The 24,510-nt window shown below is 40.4% G+C and overlaps 1 protein-coding gene across 21 annotated transcripts in view; it reads right to left on the bottom strand.

Annotated features, from left to right (window-relative positions):
• SEC31A (SEC31 homolog A, COPII coat complex component) overlaps positions 1-24,510 on the bottom strand; it is a 78,614-nt gene that overhangs the window by 41,185 nt on the left and 12,919 nt on the right. For all 21 annotated transcript variants that reach the window (XR_012645471.1, XR_012645472.1, XM_074993722.1 and 18 more), the window contains exons 5-16: positions 22,698-22,793; positions 18,626-18,766; positions 16,895-17,037; positions 15,781-15,880; positions 14,074-14,235; positions 13,761-13,913; positions 11,515-11,745; positions 10,445-10,519; positions 6,019-6,069; positions 3,821-3,898; positions 2,515-2,581; positions 1,440-1,618 (exon numbers count right to left, since the gene is read on the bottom strand). Coding sequence is in view for 19 of the 21 variants with exons in the window: in XM_074993722.1 (XP_074849823.1) it covers positions 1,440-1,618; positions 2,515-2,581; positions 3,821-3,898; positions 6,019-6,069; positions 10,445-10,519; positions 11,515-11,745; positions 13,761-13,913; positions 14,074-14,235; positions 15,781-15,880; positions 16,895-17,037; positions 18,626-18,766; positions 22,698-22,793 (1,476 nt within the window). In the remaining 2 variants the exon portion in view is untranslated. The remainder of the gene's footprint in view (positions 1-1,439; positions 1,619-2,514; positions 2,582-3,820; positions 3,899-6,018; positions 6,070-10,444; positions 10,520-11,514; positions 11,746-13,760; positions 13,914-14,073; positions 14,236-15,780; positions 15,881-16,894; positions 17,038-18,625; positions 18,767-22,697; positions 22,794-24,510) is intronic.

Genomic DNA, 24,510 nt, shown 5'->3' with positions numbered 1-24,510 from the left:
CATCTTTGAACTCCATGCGTCTCTTTTGCTTTCACTTTATGAATCTGATGAAGTGAACTGCAACTCATGAAAGCTTACGCCGCAATAAAATCATTAGTCTTTAAGGTGCCTTGTTGTTTATAATCAAAAAGGGTGAAAGAAGGGGCTTGGCATCTGCAAAACAAGCAGCAGAGGAGAGGCACGTTTCTGCACTTACATTTCCAACAATACATTTCAAGGGTTATTAGACTGTAACACGAAGGGGAGAGACTCCCTTACGTACCCATCACTGAAAGGACACAGGCCTTTGAGCCTGCCAAATTGGGTCCCTTAGTCTGAAAGACTGAACTGACAAAGACATATATGAAATATTTACAGCATCCTCCTCCTGTTCTTTAAGCCTACTTTAAAAGAAAAATATCTATAACGGGTCTCAGCGAGGTAGACAGATTTCCCTCTTTACTCCAGAAGAAATTGGAATGGTCCTTGCCGCAAACCAGAATAGGGAACGGTCAGCAAACTCCCACATAGAAACATCAGACAGCGTGTTAGTGCTGATCACGCTTTAAAGCCTTGAGCCAAAAAACACTTGAGCAATGTACTCAACATTAAGCACACAAGCAGTCCCTTTGAAACCACTGCTCTCAGTTACACATGTGATTAAGTGTTTTGTATTAAAGTAATTCAGGGCCTTAGCATGGCAATTAAAACCCGCTGTCTCCTTCTACTGCATCATTAAATGCCTTTGCTGGTCAATGGAACAGTGAGAACCAAGAACTGAAGATTCCCTCCCCTCTTCTGAAATATGAGCCAGTTTCCAAATTACAACTCTGGCAACAGTCTGTCTCATGGCTACTCCTTGCTGTCACCTTCTCCTGACACCTGCTGTCACCTTCTCCTGACACTCTGATGGAAATGAGCAGCTGGAGGCAAAGCAGCAAAGGAGCACTGCCAGTAAAGCTGAACCTGAAGCACACAAATAAGCAGATGTCCGTAACTCATTGGCTCATTGATGTTATGTGATTCGATTAGTCCTGCTATTCTTAGGTAACCTTTGTGCACAGTAAAGCAAAACATCAGCAAAAAATCTCTGGGCTGCAGTTCAAGTAAGTAGGGTATTTGCTACAAGTGATTCAGATAAGACAGTGAACAAACACTAAACACGGTGTTTAAACTAGATATTTATCCTTGCTCCTCAGCAAGGATTCTTTTTACTCAATGTGATCTATAAATTTTAAAAGGATGAGGAGACAGAGTAGATAAAAGAATAAAAGCTGCTCTTCCCCGCAGCTAGCGAGCTTGTTTTCTGCTCAAAAATACACACTCACAGATCTAACAAATCAATTTATCCTACATTCAATTCACTAGAAACAAAGGTATAAAGACAACACCAAACAGTTCCAGGAGTCTGTTCAAAATCCCTGCACAGAGGTATAGTTTTCATTTGAAAAACTACATACCCTGGTAATTTTGCTTTGCATTTTAGCAAAGTACTTCTTCTGTGTCTTCAACAGCAATTCTTGTCCACCTGCTATGGCCAATATGATGGCATCGGCCATACGATTATCATGTAAGCAGAGATCAACCGCGCTTTCAAAGTTTCCAGTCAACAAAGCCTGGGTAATCAAACCATCAACATCTGCAACAAGAAGAATGATTTTAGCTTCAAAACAATTTTATACAGGGGAGCCAAGTAGCAGCTTCTCCCTTACTCTGTGATGTTGGGCTGTTTTATTCTTAACAGCCTTGATTCAGGAAAGCAATTAAGCACGTGTTTAAGTTCATCACTGTTCAAGAGAGAACTTTCCACTTGCATAAGTGCTGTGCTCAGTGGTGTGCCTTTCTTGAATCAAGGTTGGAGAGACTGTAGCATTATCACCTTGTGCTGTGATCCCATGAGAGTCCAAGCCTAGTTTGTCAGGCCAGATGCAGACTTGGATAAGACATCTCTGAGAATCACTTCCTTTAGCACTAGAGGAAAGTGCTGCTGGTATTTCACTAGCTGGCACTCAGTATTGAATCTATGACCCACTATATTTTCTCAGGAGACATTGCAGCTGGAATCGCTGCCTTGTGAATGAGATGTATAAAAGAGGTCCTGAGCCTTTGTGGTCCCTACAGATCCCCTGGGAGTGTAGGGATCAGTATAAGGAATTGCACAGGGATTGCTTCCCACAGCACTAAAATGCATTCACCTCATGGAAATGCATCCATGTCTGGACAGTTTGACCTTTTTAATTGCACAGAGCAGCTCTCTCCACCAGTTTAGGGCAGGCTGTGAGGAAGAATACTGTACCAGTTGACACCAGGGTTCAGGAGAGGAGTGTTAACACGTCATTTTCCTAACACTGCTGTTGTCATACTTTGAGATTGTTGGATGAAAATTAATGTAGATGTGCAAAATGGACACAGTGGCAATCCTGGTGTAATTCCTTAGACAGAAGGCTCCATATCAAGAAAATTTAAGTAATACTGCAATCTCAGTAATTAACAAAATATTTGCAAGTATCATGAAATCAATAAGCAGGTTTTTACCTCCATTAACAGAGATATTAAACGTTTCCTTTCCAGATGTCAGATCTTCAGTCTCCTCTTGGGTTCTCTAATTGAAAGGAAAAGTGCAGTTTACCAGCCTGTGCAAAGAATGTGGCCAAATAAATCCATGTTTGAAGATGTACATGTGATAGTAGAGGCCATGGTGTGCTTTCTTATTGTCATTCTCCCAAGAGGTTAGATTGAGAGAGCATTGTTATGCTCATTGTCTCTATTCAATGTCATTAATTTACCCTGGAACCTATACAAAGAAAATCTCTGAGTAGTGTGGAAGAGCCCTGAGTGCACTTAGTAATCTACCCAGCTGTATATATGTACAATCACAAAAAAACACTGCTAAGAGAGGAGTGCTGAGCATTTTTAAAATTAGGGAAAAACATTTAAAAAAACCCAGGGTTCACTTCACTGGGAAGAGGCTCTTTTAAGTCCCTGGGTGAACATTTAGATACTGTGAGCAATTATGTGGACTACAAGGTACAGCCTTCGATTTCTGTGCATGAATGCACATTAATAATAAAATTAATAAAAAATAAACAACTCCAGAATTTGTAGTTAATTAATCTTCACAGCCCCCTGTGTGGCATGCAGAAGACAACATCCCCATGTCACAGAGATGGAAATCAGAAAGTTGTCACCTGCTCACAGGGTGTCAATGTCCAAACGTCTAACAATTGTTCCAACATGATGTGTCAAGCTGGCATGTTCTGCTTTTTAAATAAATGTTTTCCCCAGCAAAAGGCTGATCTGTATGTTAATGTTACCTAGTGAATGCTTAACTTTACTGCACAAAGATCTGTTGTGTTGTCCTCCAAGGTGCTAGGTACTCCAGCTGACTCCAGATAAGGGCGTACTTGCCTTTGGGCACTGAAATCAGAACACTCACGTGCTGAACAGTAAGCATATGCTTTTGCTGGGGCTGGGCCAGAACATTCAAAGGTTCAATGATAGAAGCTTTTCTGATCTTGCACTTAAAATAACTATCTCAAATCCAATGCAAAAATCTATACATAACATGTTAATTTTGGAATTTAAACTAAATTCATACGGAAATGAGTACCCAGGGATTCTCCTTCAAACACGAGTTCTCAAACTTTTCATAGCATGGATCAAACCTGAACAGAGAAACTGGTGACTGACCAGCTCCCCTCTCATTTGGCCATGGTATAAATACATGCAGGTATAATACAAAAACAAACAGCATTAGAAAGATACTTTAGAAAAAAAGCGAACCGTTAGGCAGTGGGTGAGTTCAGTATAACCTAACAGTTAAAACAGAAGCAACACTTACCTCTCCCAAGAATGGCTCTTCAGTAGTGTGGCTGTCTTCATCATCACTTGGTACTGACTGATCAGATTCCTTAAGAGCCTTTTGGAGAGAACAGAAGATGGCATTGGGAAAAGGTTAGCGGGTGGGAAAGAGTGAATGCATTGAAGAATGCACATTAGAAAAGGAAGCCAACAATATACAGAGTCTGCCAAGAGCAGAAGTCCATTTGTAAAAACGTGAATGTCTTCACTTCCTCAGTATTCTCCGCTAATCAGAGCCATGCTTGTATGACAGCAGCACAGCTACAACACTGAGGTTGACCACTGTAGGTGCTATAGCTGAAATCAGCATTGGGCCACATGCAGTGCAGTGGAGTTCTGTGTGTGGCCCTTGAGATACGAGGTTCCAGAGAACAAAAAGGCAGTTCAGTAGCACTTTAAAGACTAACAAGATAATTTATTAGGTGGTGAGCTTTCGTGGGACACACCCAGGTCTGAATAAGTGGGTCTGTCCCACAAAAGCTCACCACCTAATACATTGTCTTGTTAGTCTTTGAAGTGCTACTGGACTGCCTTTTTGTTTTGATAGAATGCAGACTAATATGGCTCTCTCTCTGTTAGGTTCCACAGGTTTACATCTGTATATTTTCCTACCAGCATTACTAAAGTAACAAGCAAGTGAAGTGAGGTGTGTGCTGATTGCATACAAACTGTTCCTCTTGACGGGAGAAAAGCATGCTGCCTGGCAGCACATTCCCTGCCTTCCACACTCTTACAATCCTGGGCCAGCAGGATGGGTCCTAGATCAGCAGAGAGCAAACTTTTTATGACAGACCCTCCTTTTCATCTCTGCAACCTGTCTATTATAATTCAGACTAATGTAAATTTCCACTATGTTCATATGAAAAAAAACCAAAACACAAAACACTTCTGGAATGTGTAAGAAAATAAGTCTGTAGAATGTAAAATCTTAATTAATCTGTACATGAATGTGAACACACGTACATAAAAACAGGAACATATTTCAGTATTTTTAATGAGATGGATGAGCTAGAGACCCAGCAGCCAATGGTGCTGCACTCCCATTACAAAATTTCACGCCCCAGCAAGGGGGCCCATCCCCCACTTTGCGCACCCCTGTCCTAGATCACTGGGGTGCTGAGAGCCCCCTTCCTCATTCCGTATGACATGGACAGGATTCCCTTACCGTCTGTCCTCAGACTGATGAGCACTTTGACTCCATAGATGATAGCTCTCCCTGGAACTCCCCTTTATGTGAATTACTATCTTTAATGGGTCACAGAGCTTCAGTTTTAGATATTTAAGGGAAGGCAGAAATTGCAATGTAAGTACTGACTGTGTACAACAAACATGACTTGCTAAGAATGCAGGACTGCAGAGAGAGGGGAGAAGACAGTCCGGAAATAAACAGCTCCTATCTCCGAAGGTTATTATTACTCTGTGCTTTCCGACCCACTGTGGCCCTTCTCAAACCAGGGGAGGGAGAGTACATCACAGAAGTCCTTTACTTTTTGTTTCTCCAAATGTTGAAAATGATTTCTTTCAAAATCCATTTTTTTTTTATTTCAAAGTTATAAAAAAGTCAGAGGGGGAACATCTTTCCCCATTATGCTGCAATTCTCTTTGTTAATGAGCCACAGGCTGTAGAGTTCCTGTTGTGAGTCAATGACACCTTTCCACACCCACAGACAATGGAAACACTTGAGTGCTGCAGTTCTCAAATGTCACTGCACCCCTTCTGACAACAAAAATTATTACACAACCCCAGGGTGTCAAGTATCGGAGGGGTAGCTGTGTTAGTCTGGATCTGTAACAGCAACAAAGGGTCCTGTGGCACCTTATAGACTAACAGAAAAGCTTTGAGCATGAGCTTTCGTGAGCACAGACTCATCAGATCCCAGGGTGGGGGATGAAGAATGAAGCTGCCCAAACCCTGCTGTCCGTGTGTGATAAGGGAACACCCTCCCTCGAAATAACAACATTCACACAGTTCTAGAGTCAGAGATTTTAGGGATTTTTTTTTCTAAAAATAAACTTTTTTATTTTATGTGGAAACTGTAAACTTACCACATGCTCATAAGGTGAATCATTTATAAGTTCTGATAGAACTACTGAGCAAAAAGAGAAATTATTCTTACCTGGCATATTTTTGTTACATTACTGTGGCAAAAAATGGATTTTTTATTTTTGTTCACTTACCTTCTCTAATTTGCCATCTACAAGACTCTCTTTATTCAGAGCTGAAGTAATCTAGAAAATAAATAAGATTTATTAGAGAAGTGGCTTTCTCCGTTACTTGAGGGTATATAGCAAGTGTTAGTTAACATCTTGTAGGTCACCATCTGGCAAATTGAAGATAATGCCCCAACTGCATGAGAGTTGAAACCATGCTGAAATATTTCCTGGATCATTGTGCAGAGAGATTCCCTTTGAAACCCATGCTAACCAAAGCGTTTCTAAGAGCTTGAAATCCAAGAAGATTTTTAACCTTCTTAGGGCAGAGACTTTGTCTTACATATTGTTGCATAATCAGGCCCTGATTCTGATTGGGACTTCTGAGTTCCATTGGAGTGATAAAATAGTAAGCCTAATTTTATAACACAGCTCTCACGGGGCAAAAAAACCCATCTGTAGTGACTAGGAAAACTTGGTTTTGTTAGGATTGATTCAAATACTGCAGGATTAGATTAAATCAAGAGTAGCATTTTCAAGCAGGCAGAAGAATTAAGATGCCTACCTCTAACTGACTTTCAGTGTGAAGTGAGTGTCTAACTCCATTAGATGCCTTAGAAAACCATCATCTAACACACAGATCGGGTGCTTCTACACTTGCATTCCTCCGTCAGATATATGCAAATGAGGTAAATTGAAAATGCAAATGAGGTATAAATTGCATATTTAGCAGATCATTTGCATATTCTAATTTCAAAAGACCTTCTTTCAAAAGACGAAAGCCAGTGTAAATGCTGCTCTTTCAAAAGTAAACCCCATCTGCGACAGAATCCTTCCTCTCATTAAATAAAGGGAAGAAGGACTCTTTCGAAGATGGGCTTACTTTCAAAAGAGCAGCATCTACACTGGCTTTCGTCTTTCAAAAGAAGCTCTTTTGAAATTAGAATATGCAAATGAGGTATCAAATACGCAAATTTATACCTAATTTGCATTTTGATTTACCTCATTTGCACACCTCTTTCAAGAGAGGAATGCACGTGTACACGCACCGATAAAGTGTTAAAATACAGGCTAGAAAAGCATTAATCTAACATCTGGACAGGAGGGCTCTGCTAATGCCATTAATCTCATTTGATTACCTCTATTTCTGCAGGTTGAATAGTATCCCTAGATGCTGTTCTGGTCAGTAAATATAGCTTAGTGCACAGGAATTTTGCAAGACTCTCATTTTTATTTACATTACTGCAAATACAACAATACAGTGCTATTCCAGACATGCCTTTGGTTTGGCCAGAGTGCCAGACCAAAAAAATAATGAAACGAATAAATAAAATAAATAAAGTGGTATGCAGTTAGAAGCTTATTCTGGCAAACTGACAGCAATTGCTGTTTTTATATTAGTGACAAGGTAAGGAACCTAAAAATATCAAAGAATAAATTGAGACTGACTGATTTTTATGGTCTAGTCAGTCCCTCTCTGCATTGTTTCAGCTCAAGAGACAAGATGAATGCAGTTCAAAATGTAATTCTTTGTTGAATATAGGGAATGTAAAAAATACTAAGAACATAAGAACGGCCATACTGGGTCAGACCAAAGGTCCATCCAGCCCAGTATCCTGTCTGCCGACAGTAGCCAATGCCTGGTGCCCCAGAGGAGGTGAACCGAAGACAATGATCAAGCGATTTGTCTCCTGCCATCCATCTCCCACCTTCAACAAAAGGCTAGGCACCATACCTTACCCCTTGCCAATAGCCATCTATGGACCTAACCTCCAAATATTTATAGAGCTCTTTTTTAAACTCTGTTAGAGTCCTGGCCTTCACAGCATCCTCTGGCAAGGAGTTCCACAGGTTGACTGTGCGCTGTGTGAAGAAAAACTCTCTTTTATTAGTTTTGAACCTGTTACCCATTAATTTCATTTGGTGTCCTCTAGTTCTTATATTATGAGAACAAGTGAATAACTTTTCTGTATTCACTTTCTCCACGCCATTCATGATTTTATATACCTCTATCATATCGCCCCTCAGTCTCCTCTTTTCTAGACTGAAAAGTCCCAGTCTCTCTAGCCTCTCCTCATATGGGACCCGTTCCAAACCCTTAATCATTTTAGTTGCTCTTTTCTGAACCTTTTCTAACGCCAATATATCTTTTTTTTATTCATGGAATGTGTTCATTGTATGTTCAGTTATATTGGGTCATATTACTGCCTAACACACATCTGTATCAGTTTTAATTCTGTTATAACTAGGGACCCAGTGCATCTGTGCAACAGGGGAGTGGATTCTACTCTGGTTCATGATGTATCAAAAGAAGAGAAAACTAAGCCGTGAATGCAGAATCTTTATTTCTAAGGGTGCAGGATCCAGAAAGAACTCACCTTGTCAAACTGCAATGTGATTCTGAAGGACTAGTTGTTAGGAAAATATAAAGACCAAACCACATTTCTACTTGCACTTGGATGAGATTTGCTCTGGATATTGTTGACCCATAAACATAAGACCAAGGTTGCCCTTTTTATAAGGCTATTTTTCAAATGCACTTTTAAGTTTGGATAGGCTACAAAATACAAATATGAGTAAAGTACTTCAACAAAATTGAAGGAAAACAAGTTGGAGATTTCATAGTTGCAACACTGTGCTACTGAAAAAACGTGATGAACAAAGCACTGAGAAAAAAAGGTGATGGCTTAAAAAGCCAGCTCAGAAAAGCATGTCAGATTCCACGGATTTGTCAAAGTAGAGGCAAAGAAGATACTATGAAGATGCAGAGGATGGATACAGAAAACTCATTTTCTATTTCAAAGCCCATCAATTCATCTAAAAGGTCAATCAGGTCCCATTCCACCACACCTATATATTACAGTCCACATATACCACTACATTCTTCATCATTAACACTTACAGACATTTTGGAACTGGTGCCTAATCAATCAGGGTTTGAGGGTCTGAAATGTCCTGCTGACTTCTTGATAAACAGGCACCAGAAAACAAATTTTCAACACGACTAAAAAACTGGGAATCCGAAAACTTATCCCTGTATCGTACTTTGACACTGTCTGTTTCTAGAGACCAGATTTAACTCGGTCATCCTAAAATAAGAAGCTAAAAGGTGAAAACTGCTATGTCAAAATGTAGAGAAAATATCTATCTTTCTCAGCATTAATGGATTTAATTGCTGATGGTTTGTGGGGTAGGGTCAGGGGTGTTCCTGATTCCTAAAAATTATGACCACCCAGATAAAAAAAGAATATTACTTAATATTTTAAGCTGATTATACACAAAAACCATGGTTTACATACTAATACATCAGAGGGATAGCTGTGTTAATCTATAGCTTCTCAAAGGAAAGGAAACAGTCCTGTAGCATCTTAAAGTCAAACAGTTTTATTTATTAGGTAATGAGTTTTTGTGCGTAAGACCTACTTCATTTCACAAAAGCTCATTACCTAACAAATAAAATTGTTAAGTCTTTAAGGTGCGACAGGACTGCTTTTTCCGCCCATACTAATATATGCGTAATTGCATTGAATTGAATCTCCATTTACATGAGAAATTCCTGTTACGAGGAAAAAATGAGATTCAGGTTTTCAAAGCAGTCTTGAGGATCAGACACACATTTATTAAAATAAACACATGTACCTATATGCCCTAGACCATTTTAAAATTTTCAACCTGTGTACAACCAAAGGAGACTATACACCTTAAAAATGTTGTTAATGTTATAAAAACCTCTAGACCGAATTTCTTCCATGGTCTAATGAGATGTTTTGTGTCCTCTATCTAGATTAAAAATTTCAGAGCAGATACTGTGTTTTTCTGGGCCCTCTTGAACAATGAGCACTGGTGCTTAATCAATAAGTCTTCAAATTACTGGTATTTAAATAGCCTACTATTTATGGGTACTGCTTATAGGATAGTAATGGAGAGGAAGCTGTGCTAGTCTATACACTATCAATACACAAAGCAGTCAAGTAGCACTTTAAAGACTAGCAAAATAGTTTATTAGGTGAGCTTTTGTGGGACAGACCCACTTCTTCAGACCATAGCCAGACCAGAATATTGAGTCTGTTCTGGTGTCTGGCTACGGTCAGAAGAAGTGGGTCTGTCCCACGAAAGCTCACCTACTAAACTATTTTGCTAGTCTTTAAAGTGCTACTTGACTGCTTTTTGTTTTGCTTATAGGATAGTAACTGAACTACAGTAGTTATCACAGGGTAATAACTGCCTCTGAGAATAATACAGCTTTAACTGAGTTAAATGCTCAAGATACTATCACGCAGAAAAACATTATGTCCTCTCTCATGCTCTTTTATTACTGCCTTTCCAACTCTCCAGCTATATATGCCAAATAATATAACTTCTTCAACTTCTGACCTTGTCTCTAATGCGTTATATTTCAATATATTCCTCAGTACAAATAGTTAATACATACACAACTATCAAACAGATTTACCTTTCGCCCTAAGTCATCTTTCCTGTACCCCAAAAGTTCAAGGTATTTCCTGCGAGAATCTTCTTCAAAATTCACCTTTAACAAAACAAAATTAAATAGTCAAAAGCAGCACGTTTTGAATCCTAATTTTATTTTCCCTGTTGTAATTTCAACCAACATATATAATAGCTACATATTGGGAAACAATAATTAAGCAAAATGTGTTAAAAGGAAGACCTGAACTGCAGACTCCCAGGATCTAGGACTCTGAGTATAGCCATCTATAGTAACTGGACCTCATCAATTTCCATTTAGTTCTTATTTTAAAAGCACAAAATGTCATAACTAATAATGCAAAGCATATTTTACCTTTCCAAAACACTGAAACCGAAATCTCTCAATACTGATCTAATTTAAAGATTTACCAACACTATGCCAATGGGTAAATTATATCAAACCTTCCCCAGAATCTGTAGCTCTTTGCTCCTGCTAGAACAGGGGTCAGCAACCCCTGGCATGCTTGCCAAGAGCGGCACACAAGCCGATTTTCATCCGCACATGAGGCAGGAGCTCAATCCCACCCCTCCTCCCCATGTTGCTGGGAGGTAGCTCAAGGCCAGGCTGCCTGTGGATTAACCAAAGACTAGCTAATGCTACCAACTACCATCTAAACGGTAAAGCTCTGCCTTTTAATTAACTTATTAACGAAGCTGTCTAAGTAGGAATATTAGTGACTTTAAAAAGTATCACCGGCACTCGGACTGTACATAGAAGTCAATAGGTCAAATTTCAGCACACCGCTTTGGAAAGGCTGCCGACCCCTCTGCTAGGCCACCTTTTAAAAGCAGATGCTAAAGCACACGTATTGGAAAGATTCCTTCTCCTTTGGTAATCTCTTCTGATGAAGTATATGGATTATCTGATACCATTTTCAGAGTCTAATCTCATTCTACTGGGCACACTAGAAATTGCCTCATTATCTTAACACTGTTTCGTGAAATGTTCGATTACGCACTGAGGGCTGCTTTCAGCATTGGTTTTAAGAGGCTAGGGAATCCTTTAATAATTCAGAAACATGTGAAAAACATTACCTTTAAGAAAGACCACACATTTTTCTCAAAATCAGTCTGGGCAGCATCCATTTTTTTCTGACAGTAGCTGACGAAGCCTTCAGACTGCACAGCTTCCTGCAGCAGATTCGAGCGGTTCAGAAATTCTCTCTCAGTGACAACCTGACTCACATACACATGGTGGTGCTGCTGCTGCGGCTCAGCTCCTTGTTGAGACTTTATATTCTCAAATGTCACTAGCTTCCCTCCAAACTGTAATTTAATAAATAATGCACCAAATATTACATAGGTAACATACTGATACAGTGCACACACATTTACACCGTCGATATATTACTTGCATGCACACACACACTCTCTCCCCTTCTCGATTCATTCTAATGCCCCAACCTGCAAACACATACACATGTGCAGTCTTACTGAACCAACTGAGATTACTTAAAAAAGTAAACGTACAAATGTGCATATTTTGCAAATTTGTTTGTAGCATCACGGCCTCAGAGGGGAAGCTCCTAGTAACAGGGATAGTATATTTGTACAACATCTGGCCCAATAGTGGCTCTATACTTTTGACTGGGGCTTCTGGAACTGCTACCAGGGGAAGGGATAACTCAGTGGTTTGAGCACTGGCCTGCTAAACCCAGGGTTGCAAGCTCAATCCTTGAGGGGACCATTAGGGATCTGGACAAAATAGAAAAGAAAAGAATTTAAAAAAAAAAAAAAAAAAAAAAAAAGGTGGGTGGGGGGAGAGGATGGTGCTTGGTCCTGCCATAAGGGCAGGGAACTGGACTTGACCTCCTGAGGTCTCTCCCAGATCTTTTTTTTTAAAAAAAAAAAAAAACTTACAAAATAATTGTTAAACACTAAAATTATGCGCGTACACACACACACACACACACACACACACACACACACACATACGGTAAGTCCTACTTGAAAACATATCTTAAAATGCATAATGCTACCCCAGACAGCAGACAACTGGTAGAGTAGACAGACAGAAATAAAATTGGTACAGAAAGTACAAAGATTTGGATAATAGGGAAGGAAGAAAAAATAAAGCTAACTGATCTGGCTTTAAATGAAGCCCGTATAACAAAGCAAAACAAACCACACAAACCCAAATTTCTCAGTTATCTAGCAAAGAACTAGGAAGACATCATGAGAATTACCATCCCAAAGTAAAGTTAGAAGGATATGAGAATTGCTTCCCAGACAACGTAAAATTTCACACTACCTATGGTCAGATACCTAGTAAACAGCATGATGAGATTAGATCAGTATTTTGGCACAAATACTCATTTTGAGTCAGAGTTAAATGGTGAGAGAACAAAAACCTGTCATATGCTAGCTCTCAATTAAAAAGCCTGTAACATAAAAGCAAGCAAACAATGCCAGCATAGAACAGACAGATCTGCTCTCAAAGTGCAGTGGAACTTTGCAAAATCTCACTTAGTTAATTTGTGATTTTGATAATCCTAGAAAACACTCCCCAAACTTGACACTCTCACCCTTTTTAACAACAAGGTAATAGCACAAGGTCTCATATACTCCCAAGCTGTTAGTAAACATAGAGGCTACGTCTACAGTAGAGTTTTGTCAACAAAACTTGTGGAGCATCTACGCACAAAATGCATTTTGTTGAAAGTCTGTCGACAAAACTTGGCACTTCCACCAATGGTGTTTTGCCTCTCCACAATGAGGAATAATGTCTTTGTTGATAGTTTCCGTCAACAAAAAAGCCATGTAGAGAGTCCGGGGGGTCCTCTGTTGACAGACAGTTCACCAGGCAGCCCTGTTTGCCTCGCTTCCGGTTGACCGTTTTGTTAAGAGTGCAGCCAGGCACCCTGGACACTCTCTGTTGACAGAGCAGATTGCTTTTCCAATTCACTTTTGTGTGTGGACATGATCTATCCACAGAAGTTTTGCCAGAAGATCTCTTCCAACAGGAACTTCTGTCGACAGATCGCTGTAGTGTAGACATAGCCAGAGTATATTTATTATTAAGTATATGTCACAACTTAAAACTGAAGAACACAATACCAAACTAAATCAGCAACATGTATGGCAATACCACAACCCTAAAGAATTATTTTGTAACATATTTATTCACTTGGCTGACAACTGAAGAATGTGGTATCCACAGTGAGCCTTCTAGCCATTATTGCACGAGTGAAGCTCTGTTGTAATGCAATATGCGCTGCTTGTAGACACTCTCAGAAACACTGCCACAAAGTCAATTTTGCGTACCCAGTAGCCTCGCTTACCGAAAATGATGCACCCACTGGCCGTCGGACCCATTTGGGTGGCTTCTTTAACGGCAAAACAGTGCTCTGTGGAGAGGTCTGCTGTGGAAGTTGCAAGGGAGGGAGTGGCTGTCCTGTGCCAAATGGATCAAGATTCCCAAAGGAGGATGAGAGCTTTAAAGAGAAATAAACTAATTACACATTTCCTGAAGTATTCAACATAAAATATATATCTGTCTGTGATAAATATTCAACAGATTAGCACATAACTTTGGCTGTCAATGCTTCCATCATTTTCAAATATTTTCTTTCCCAGGTTCACATTTTCCAGTACCTTGTCCACCTGTTTCTGCCTCAGACCATCTGTGCTCCCTCCCATGATGGAGTAAACACTGATCCGTCCATCAAAAGAAGCAGCAGAAAGGACAGCAGGGTTTCTGGGGCACCACTGAATGTCAAAGCACCATTGGGTGTTTGTGGGAAGCTCATACAACACCTGTGCCGGAACAGAGATGAAACAGTATTAACGTAATAAATGGCAACAAAGACCCTTCTGTGTCACTAGGACTGGTAATCAGACTCTGAAACAGGATTCTGATGAGAGAAAGAAGGGCTAAAAAGAGTGGCTAAAGCTTTCCAGAGAAAAGTGATGGTTTTGTGAGTAAGGTGCTGGAATGGGACTCAGGAGATTGGGAATCTGTGCCCATCTCTGCCACAAACATCCTGTGTGACTCATGGTACATTTTTGAAAGATTCCTAAGGAAGCCTAAATCCCATTGAAAATTATGCTAAGTTACTCAGCTGAGAGCCATCAGCCTTCCACTTTTATTCAACAGAGCAATAGTCTGCTGCCAATCAGGGCACAACATAAGGCTGGTTGCTTTGGCAGGAGGGGCTGAAGGAAAGTAGAGCTTAACCTTAGGGTAGGCCTGTTTACTTCTGCTGACTTTCACCAATGTTTTGTGCAGAGTTTTGGGACATTCTGCATTTTGCCTACATCCAGAGAAAGGTGTCAGGGCACATTTCAAAGCCGAAGAAAATTTATTCATATTTTAAAACTATGCCTTGTAGTTTAAAAAAAAAAAAAAAAAAAAAAAGACACGCGGTTCCCTTCCAACAAACCACTGGAACATGCCTAACTTCAGTGGGACTATTCAACTGCTTAAGTGTGTTGCCAATCAGAGCCATGAAGATGTAACACAAAAAGAGACACATTAGAGTAGGGCACTGCCATTTATATGGTGGAGTGAGAGGTGGCACAATCAGTACTAACTTGATTTCTCCCCCACACCAGAGTTCTCATGTGTAGCTTTGAAGTGGTGCAATCAAGTCAAAGACCAGTATCCAGGAAGCCCCACCACCTCCAAAAACTCCTTCCTCAGAGTAGGAACAAAGATAGCAGGTCCTCTCAAACACCCTGTCCGTGGGGGCCAAAGGAACAAGTGTGGTCTACAAAAGGTTCAGGGGTTCCCATACATATCACCAAACTCCACCTTTTTGGCTCATGTTTTCTTTGGTTGGCAAAAAGATGTGTGCAAAACAAGAAAGACACCTCACAAAAAACAGGGGAGGGAAAAAGAAAAAACAAAAACAAAACCAAGAGTAACAGGTACACTTGGCAAAAACAACTTTTAGCAGAGGCAGATGAAATGGACAAAACTAAACTACCAGCATCCTTTCGGTGAACCTAAAAGGGACTTGGGGAGAATTCTCATCTTATTCTCATTCAGATTATATATGGCTGACAGCTGCTGGTCACACTCATTGGTTTTGAAAGAGGTCACCTTTATATAAACCTGCCCTGTTTTTAGTCAATTGGATTCAGTATGTAAAATGTTGTGGTCAGAGAACATAACTGGGGTAGGAAGGACACAATGGAAAAAAATAAACAAATATTAACTCCTTTAAAAATATTTTGCCCAAAGCATTGTGTTACCTATGTACAAAGTAGGTATGTTCTCCACTACACCCCACAACAAATATGTAACACAAAGACTATTTTCTCTGTTTATGACATTTAAAAATGGTTTGCATACAATACCTCCCCTGTATTAGGATTAGAACAGAGAATCTTAGCATCTTTTCCACAGCTGAGTAACAGCTCAGGATCTGCCATACTCCAAGCAATGGCCAAAATGCCCCTGTGGGAAAAGCCACAGTAAGAAAATATTAATATAAATGCATGATGATTAATGTGGCACCATCATTAGCAAGTATCTAGATTTTCTGACTACTTCATCTTTAAATATGAATTTCCCAGTAGTCTCCTGCCCCCATTATGGTGAGAAAGCACAGAAGGTGTTGCTAACATTTGTCTTACTGAAATTCCACTTTCTGCACTAGAAGTCATGAAAATGCATCATGGTCTAAGGACACCAACCAGCAAAGTACCCAAAAGCCAAATACTTTATTCACTGATTAAAACATGGCTATCAATGATAGATCATGTAATAAAATGTAGCACTACTACCTGGCTCGGAAAACTGCAGGGTAAGAACTTTGATTAATAGTTGTGGCAATCTTCTTTTTATTACAAAAGGGTTACACAATGGGTTAACATTAGCCCAGTCAACACGAACGTTTTAGGCAAGTACTTGCAACTTTGCTTTTTGCAATGCAGTAATCTCCTATCCAATGTTTTCATTACACTGTACCGCAGGCCAGCCAAAGGACTTAGGGGAGAGTTTGTGAAAGGATTTATTGGAATACACCTCAAATTAAGACAATTCCTTTTGTATTAGAAAGTGTGTATGGGTACAGTATCTTTCAAGTCCTCCAACGCCTCCTGCAGAAGTGAAGCCCAACTGCTTCTTTCGTACCACAGAAAAGTTTACATAGGTTTACATTTCTGAGACTTTCTTCTAAAAGGAAACAGCTGGAAACTTATTTTTCAATTAAACCTGGGAGCCTATCTTGTAATTGTAGTGCCTTAACATTATATGGCTAGCCTTTGTGCCCAGCCACACTCACTAAAAGTCTAGATTAAGGTCTATAGTAGACGCTAATGCATCTGGCTTAGTGCACTGAGATGGGGTGGCTTTAATGCCAGATGACTGAGGGCAAAAATACAGTGATGTGTACAAAACAATATTAGAATGGGGACTTCGCTAAATAACAAACAAAAATCAAGATTTACAACTAGCTGACACAAATACCTTGTATGGTTTTCCAAAACACGAAGAGGAGAAGACGCAAACCTAAGGTCCCACATCTGAATCACAGGCAACCTGTCATCTTCCGAAGCCAGGACCATCTGTGTAGCCACATCAGGGTGCCACGCCAAGCCTGAGCAATGCATCTGGAAGATAAAGTAGTGTTAGATCCCAAGATAATTAAGCAAAGCTAAAGAAGATAAGGAATCTCCCAAAACATAAGCACAGAAAATGTCGGGTTTTCATTCCCATTTTGTGAGTGTACTCCTCCCTAACTAGACTATGGGCTAGGTTGCACCATGCTTAGGTAAAAATCCTCTTCTCTTTTTCAAAGCAAAGAGCTGACAAATGATATACTACACTCCGCGTAGCCATAGATCAGCTACACACAACTACTGTAGATGTTAAAGTGGAATAAGCTTCCAACCCAGCATCCAGAATGTTGACTCATAACATCTGGAATGCTATTTTTTGACTTTAGCATTTCAAAGGCTAGCTCAAAAGAACACTCATGGCTTTAATCCAAAATGTAAGTTTTAATACAACAAATTCATTAAAATATTTATGTGAAGGTTTTGATGTAAATGACAAATGTACAGATTGTAATAAAAAATGACTGGTTGTTACCATTCAAGTAGTCCCTTATAAACACTCCAGCACTGTGTTAGAACCCAAAGGCGAAACAAGCTATGCTGAGAGATTGGCAGAATGTAGATTGTGAAAAGTAAATCAAATTAATTCTGGAAGTCTATGAGGTTATTAGCAACTCTAATAAGCAGTGGCTTCAGAGGGGTAGCTGTGTTAGTCTGTAGCTTCACCAAAAACAAGCAGTCCTTGTAGCACCTTAAAGACTAACAAGTTTATTTATTAGGTGATGAGTTTTTGTGGATAAGACCCTCTATCTAGCTTGCCTGTTAAGTATACTTTTAAATAATCAGCCCCTCTTCCAAGTTTTAGAGGGTTTAAATCATTTATTAATATAAATATTGGGAATCACTGATGATTAACAATTTCCTTTTATAAACTTGTTCCTAAATGTGAGATGCCTAACTGTAGACATGAATCATTATTTTACTGATATTTCAACTATGAATCATATGATCAAAGAAGAGTTCGAAACAGTCTTTGACACATAGAGGAACTAGTCCATCAAAAGATACTACCTTGCCCCGCTTGTCTGACACTCTGGAACCAACTTGGTTGCAACACCACCACAAACAACCAGGGATACTTAGTCTTATATGGAATATTCACAGCCAATGTATTGGGGTAAGGCCCAAAAGGAATCCTGCTTCTGCATGGAGCAAAGAGGATGTTCCCATTTCTATGCCCCCAATATTATGCACCTTCCACAGCAAGGCAGCCTATTTTCCTCTCCAGTGCAACAGGAACATGCACCATTGCCTGACTCCTGATGCCTCTGGAGTGTCTTGATGGGGAGATGTCCCAGCACTTGTACCTGGCTGCCACACAGAAGAGTAAGGGAGGAGCAGGAGTTCTCTTGGTTGAACCCTAAACTTCCTACCAAACTGCTTCCCTGCCAAATATGAATTTAAAATAAATATATGCCACTTTTAGCAAAGAAGTATAGCACTTTAAAAAACAGAGATCCCCCAGCACGGAGCCGAAAATAAAGACATGGTCCTGTGCATGTGTCAGTGTGGCAAGAATAAATCTAAATATTTAATCATGAATATTTATACAGGCTCTCAATAGGTTAAGGTAACAAAATACCCGATTGCTGTGGTCGCTGACTTTGATGATCGGCTCATTCTTCCTGAGATCCCACACGGTAGCACGACCACTAGGACTAGCAGATGCCAAGATATGCTGGACTTGTCTGTTCCATGCAATGCAGCTGATATCTTCCGGAGGCTATTGCAAGCAAAGCATGTACCAACATTATCTCTCTTTCAACAAGAATATCAAATATTTGAACAGGCTGAACTTCCCTAGACTAGCACTTTTTCATCTGGCAACATCTGTAATCTGGGGTGATTTTAGTTAGCCAGATGACCACTTATCTATCCTGGGTGTGGCCAAGCTTCCTGTGGTCGTATAAGGTTTGTTTACAACTAAGTAACAGCACAGAACACGGAGAGCCAGGGCTGGTGGCTGTAAATTTACCCCAAAATGTCTTCTTAGAGCCCAGTAAGCAGTGGAAGTGTAGGTAATGCTGCTAGACAGTATTGACCTCCCCTGGTCCAGCAAATTCTCTCACTTGGCACTGACCAGGTCCCAAGGGTGCCAGACTAGAGAAGCGCAACCTGTATTACACAGCTAAAACAAAAAGTTTTCACAGCTAATCCTCACAGCCCATGTGGTCGTTTTACCTTCCTGAATGCATAAAATTGATACTAGGAATTTACAAACCTATGCATTTAAAAACAAAGTAGCCCTGTCTTCAGTCCATCTGCAGCCCTCCTTTCTTTCTGCCTGTGATACATTTGATGCATTAGTCAGCTATGTGGAAAGAAATAAGTTTGTTGTTTCCAAGAGCTTCACGGTGAATTGTAAAAAAAGTATTTTAAAGAACTGGATTTATGCCCTTGATTAGGCTTTTGCGCTGTACAGAAAAAGAACATAAGATGGATTTAGTTTTTTTTGGAAAATAATGGTGTATTTTACTGTTTTTTTTGTTTGTTTTTTTTACTTTATATAGAATGATAAATCTGTTCTTCCCTGGTTATGGTGGAAGCCCACTTGGAATGCTCAGAACATGTGCATTGTAAGCTTTCACACTTAACTCAAAGGCTGTGTCTATACTTGCATTCCTCTTTCGAAAGAGGTGTGCAAATGAGGTAAATCTAAAATACAAATGAAGTGCAGATTTGCGTATCTGGCACCTTATTTGCATATTCTTATTTCCAAATAGCTTCTTTCAAAAGAAGAAAACTGGTGTAGAGAGTGCTCTTTCAAAAGCAAACCCATCTTCAAAAGAATCCTTTTTCCCATAAAAAAAGGGAATAAAGACTCTTTCAAAGATGGGGTTTACATTTGAAAGAATAGTGTCTACACTGATTTTCTTCTTTCGAAAGAACCTTTTTAGAAATAATATGCAAATGAGGTGCCAGATACACAAATCTGCCCCTTATTTGCATTTTAGATTTACCTCATTTGCACACCTCTTTTGAAAGAGGAAAGCATGTGTAGACACAGCTAAAGAGAATATATCTTTAACATGTCTCCTGAATGTTCACTCGTCATTGGACTAATGTGATAACAAAAAAAACCCAAGCTAAAACCAGGGCATTTTAAATGGCCTGATTACTACTCAGTAGTTAATCTTTCGGTCTCTCAACATCTACTATGCAATAACTTCATTAGTTCTCCAGTCACCATAAAGTTTTTCACAGTAAATAAATCCCACTTTTCTACAAACAATCACAAATTCAAACAGAGAAAAATAAACTGTAAAATATGCGATATCACACGTACCTTTCAGGCCTTCTTTACGCAGTTGGAAGGGGAAAAAAGGGCAGAAAACTAACATTTTCTTCTATTTTCAGGGTCATATTTAAACAAAACACAGGCTAACCAGAAGTGCTCAGATATTAAGATGACCGATACATTCCACATGAGTATCTAAAAAGAACAGTCACACCTACTGCCTATCCACCACCTGGAGGAGGTACAACAGATTTGACAGTCACCTGGGCAAGGTGGTGGGGGGCGGCGGGGGAGGGGAACAGCTCCATGCTCCCAGAGCAAGTGGGGCCTCAGGCAGAGGAAAGCACTGTGCTGGAGGCCCCCACCCCTCTCTGGACAACCCTCAAAGCCTCCTGGAGCACGCTGTGCAGGATCTGGTGGCAATTTAAAGGGTCTTAAGACTACAGCATGTATGGGACCAGAGGCAGCAGCTGGAAGCCCCATGCCCTTTTGAATTGCTTGACCCTGGGGCATTTGCCCTTTTGTTGTCTCCCCTCCTCACCGCCCCTCATTGGCAGACCTGACCACCTCTTAATAGCCAAGATTAAGACCTTGATTTATTTTTTAATCTACATTTCTTCACAGAAGCATAAAGATCCTTCAGACTTAAACAAGTACAGTAGAACAGTGGTTGTCAACCAGGGTTTGCAGCCTTTTGGAGGGCCACAAACATGTTTGAGGGGGTCCGCCAAGCAGGGCCAGCATTAAACTTGCAGGAACCCAAGGCAGGAAGCTGAAGCCTGAGTACTTTGTCTTGCATGCCCCGTACATCCTGCTTTCTATGTCCTAAGGTTGGCCCTGGCTTTTATATGCTGAAAAACAATTGTTCTGGCACAGGTGGGCTGTGGAGTTTTTATAGCATGTTGAGGGGGAGGGTGGTGGGGAGCTCTAAAATAAAAAGATTGAGAACTCCTGTAAGTAAAAATGCCAACGTAGGGTACAAAATAAAGTCAGCTTCCCTGTGGCTGTGAAGGAGGCTTGAAGACTGAGGAAACTGGAGAGACTTGGGTATCTAATGACCACTGGTGAAATGAAACGCAGCTCAGTCCCTGAAAGATAGGGACAGTTGAAAATGATCCATGACATTTAATTTGCTGTAAAATCTTACCCCATGAAAAGAGGAATCCTTATGGCCTGACTTCACAGCTAACTCAATCTTTCACACCTTTCCTTGTTAAATTGCCTCCGACTTCAACTGTTTGATCTATTTGGGAGAGATCTCTGCCACTATTATGGCAGAAAATCTCACTTAGGAACTAAATTAAATACAGTACAAGGAATACACAACCATAGGATTTTACTCACTCAGACACCTAAAAGTGGGACAACTGGTAAATTAATTTTTCTGACATGAAAGTGTTAAGAGTTCTAACCTTACAGGAGGATTCTGATTATGCAAAAGAATTCAGAACCAGACACAAACACTGCAGTCACAATCATCATCATTGGCATTTCTACACAGGCCAAAGTGGCATGGTAATACATGGCCCAAATATGCTAATGAGGCATGAATGCAAATTCCCTGCACTTCATTAGCATATGGTCACGTGATTTGGAGTCCGGAAGACCGTTCTTCTGGACTCCAAAATGCCATTTAGAAGCACGGCCTCCAGGGGGTCTTCCGGAGGCCCCTTCTTCCCAAAAATTTTCGGGAAGAAGGGGCCTCCAGAAGCTCCCCCGGGGCTGTGCTTCTACACGGCATTTTGGAGTCCAGAAGAATGGTCTTCTGGGCTTCCAAATCACGTGACCACATGCTAATGAAGCATGGGGAATTTGCATCCATGCCTCATTAGTATATTTTGGGCCATGTATTACCATGCAACTTTCGAAGAAAGTGGCCTGTGTAGAAACGGCCATTGTTAACAGTCATTGTTAGCTATCTGGAAGGCAATTTAAGCATCCAGACAACTAAGAACCAATTTTCACAAAAGTGGTATTCATTAGTAACTTGACTATATTGCTTATAAAAGTGAAAGCGATTAATGGACTTATATTCAAAACAAAAAAGAAATCTCCACCTTATCCTAAACAGTCAATATATCTACAATCCAAAAATCAAATATCCTCTAGGCGTTATTTTACTGATTGGGAGAAAATACAATATACACAATGTAACTACATGCTAGTAGGATTCTTATGTTGAATAGAAATCTGCATGATTATTTTAAGGAATAGTTCTCACAACAACAGATGTTTATCCAGGGCTTCACTACATTCAATTTAGAGAGTCTGAGATACAATATTGAAAGTCTGAGTTTTTGAAAACAGAGACTGATGATTAGAACTGCTTCAATACCGTATGAGATTTCAAGTAACTTATATAACTTGCACATTCTTTAGAGTTCTTCAAATAATGTAACATGCACAACTCCAGTACCTGCGTTTTAGCTCCTGGTGTCATTGGCGTGGCAAAGTTATTCAAGTCCCAGATATAGATTTCAGACTCATTAGCACCTGATGCCACAAGGTTTGTCTGTAATAAAAAGATACAACAGACAATGAGAGTATTTCTGGTATCAGCCTTCATCCTCTCAAATGCTTTGGGCCTGATCCACGAAGCTGTGCCAATTGACATTAGCTCAGAACGTAGCTGTGGTCACAACAGCAGCAATGTAGAGAAGGCACAAGAAAGACATCTAATGCTATCTATTATCAATTTAGCCCCATATACTCTGCAGAAAGTTGAATCTAAATTCCCAAGTCAGCTTTTCCAGTTTCTGTATTAACGGGTCAAACCTCCAAAAACCAGGATCGTCTGGCACAGCAACATCTTTTTTTCCAACAGGACCTGGATATTTCTGGACCAGAGAGCTCTGGGTTGGGAGGCTAGTAGGGGGAGGACAAGGTGAAACTTGGTGATCAGGGAGCCTGGCAGGTTTTCTGTTCCTGGGTGGAGGCACAGCTTCTCCAGGACCAGGGCCAGAGTCTGCACATGTGGGGCTGTGCCTGCAGCCCGTCTGAGGCCAGAGCCGTGGCAGCAGCCCATCTCGGGCCAGAGCTGGCTTCCACAGGGCCAGGGCCAGGGCCGGGGCCGCATCCAACAGCCCAGCTGGCGAGGGCTTCTGCAGGAATGGGGCCAGATCTGGTCGCCCAGCTGGAGGCGGTGCCTGCAAGGCCGGGGCTGGCAGCCTGAGCACTGCCAGTGTCAGCCCAGCAAGGGCCAAGGGCTGGCTGGAGGTAAGGAGACCCCTGGGCTGCAGGTGGGGGAGGTCCAGCAGGGCTAAGTGGATCTGGCAACAGGGAGAGGCTGCAGGGCTGAAAGCAGAGGATCCATCCTTGTCCAGCAAATTCCCTTGTTCCGGACCATTCAGGTCCTGAGGGCGCTGGACTAGGGAGGTCCAACCTATATTTGGATGCAGAAAATGGACATAGAAAAATGGGGTTGCGCAAAATGCTTTCATTGTACTAATGCCACAAACCTGTAAACAATTAAAGGTTAAGTCTATTCGTGCTACTAATCCCACTGACTTCAATAGGATCTCAAGTGTGAGTAAAATTAAACATATGAGTAAGCATTCACAGAATCAAGGCCGACAAGACCATTCCCTAGATTAAGAGAAGCATTTGAAACAGTATTACAGATGGACAAGGAATGCCGGGAGAACAGAAATGGACTTTGAAGAGAATGAACTGGACTGAAAACAACTATTATACCAATGCATTTTGCGTCATACTGCAATGGTTGTTCCAAAGGTTCCAACTTCATAATAAACAAGAACAGAAACAAGGACATTTAAGCACTAGAGCAGTAATTAGTTCAGTGAACAGTAAAAATGTGTGTCAAACAAAAAAAAAATGCAGTCAGTCAAAATAAATTGTATTCCCACAAAACAGTCACGAACTAGAAAAAAATGTTGTATCGTGAGGGCAATAAATCCTCATTAGTGATGAAATTAAGTTAGCTCTGTGATTAAGCCCTTCCTACTTTTAAGAACTGCATCAAGCTGATGAGTTTTAGGCCCCAACACTTTTATCTTTCTTTTGGAACAACATAAATAGAACCATTACAAAATCTAAAAACAAATATTTAGGTGCCTTTTGTTAATTTTACTGATAATTTTTTTCAGGAGAATTTTAACATCTGTCTGCAACCATGACAGCACTGAGCAGTATGTAAGAACTAAAAAGTGAAACTGACTAAAACCAAAATGAACTAAGCTATTTCAACAGCTGAAGAGAGAAATACACAA

The sequence above is a fragment of the Carettochelys insculpta genome, chromosome 4 (genome assembly GCF_033958435.1).
Source record: "Carettochelys insculpta isolate YL-2023 chromosome 4, ASM3395843v1, whole genome shotgun sequence".
NCBI lineage: Eukaryota > Metazoa > Chordata > Testudines > Carettochelyidae > Carettochelys > Carettochelys insculpta.
Note: the sequence above shows the minus strand (reverse complement) of the source record. Positions and strands in the feature narration are given on the sequence as shown.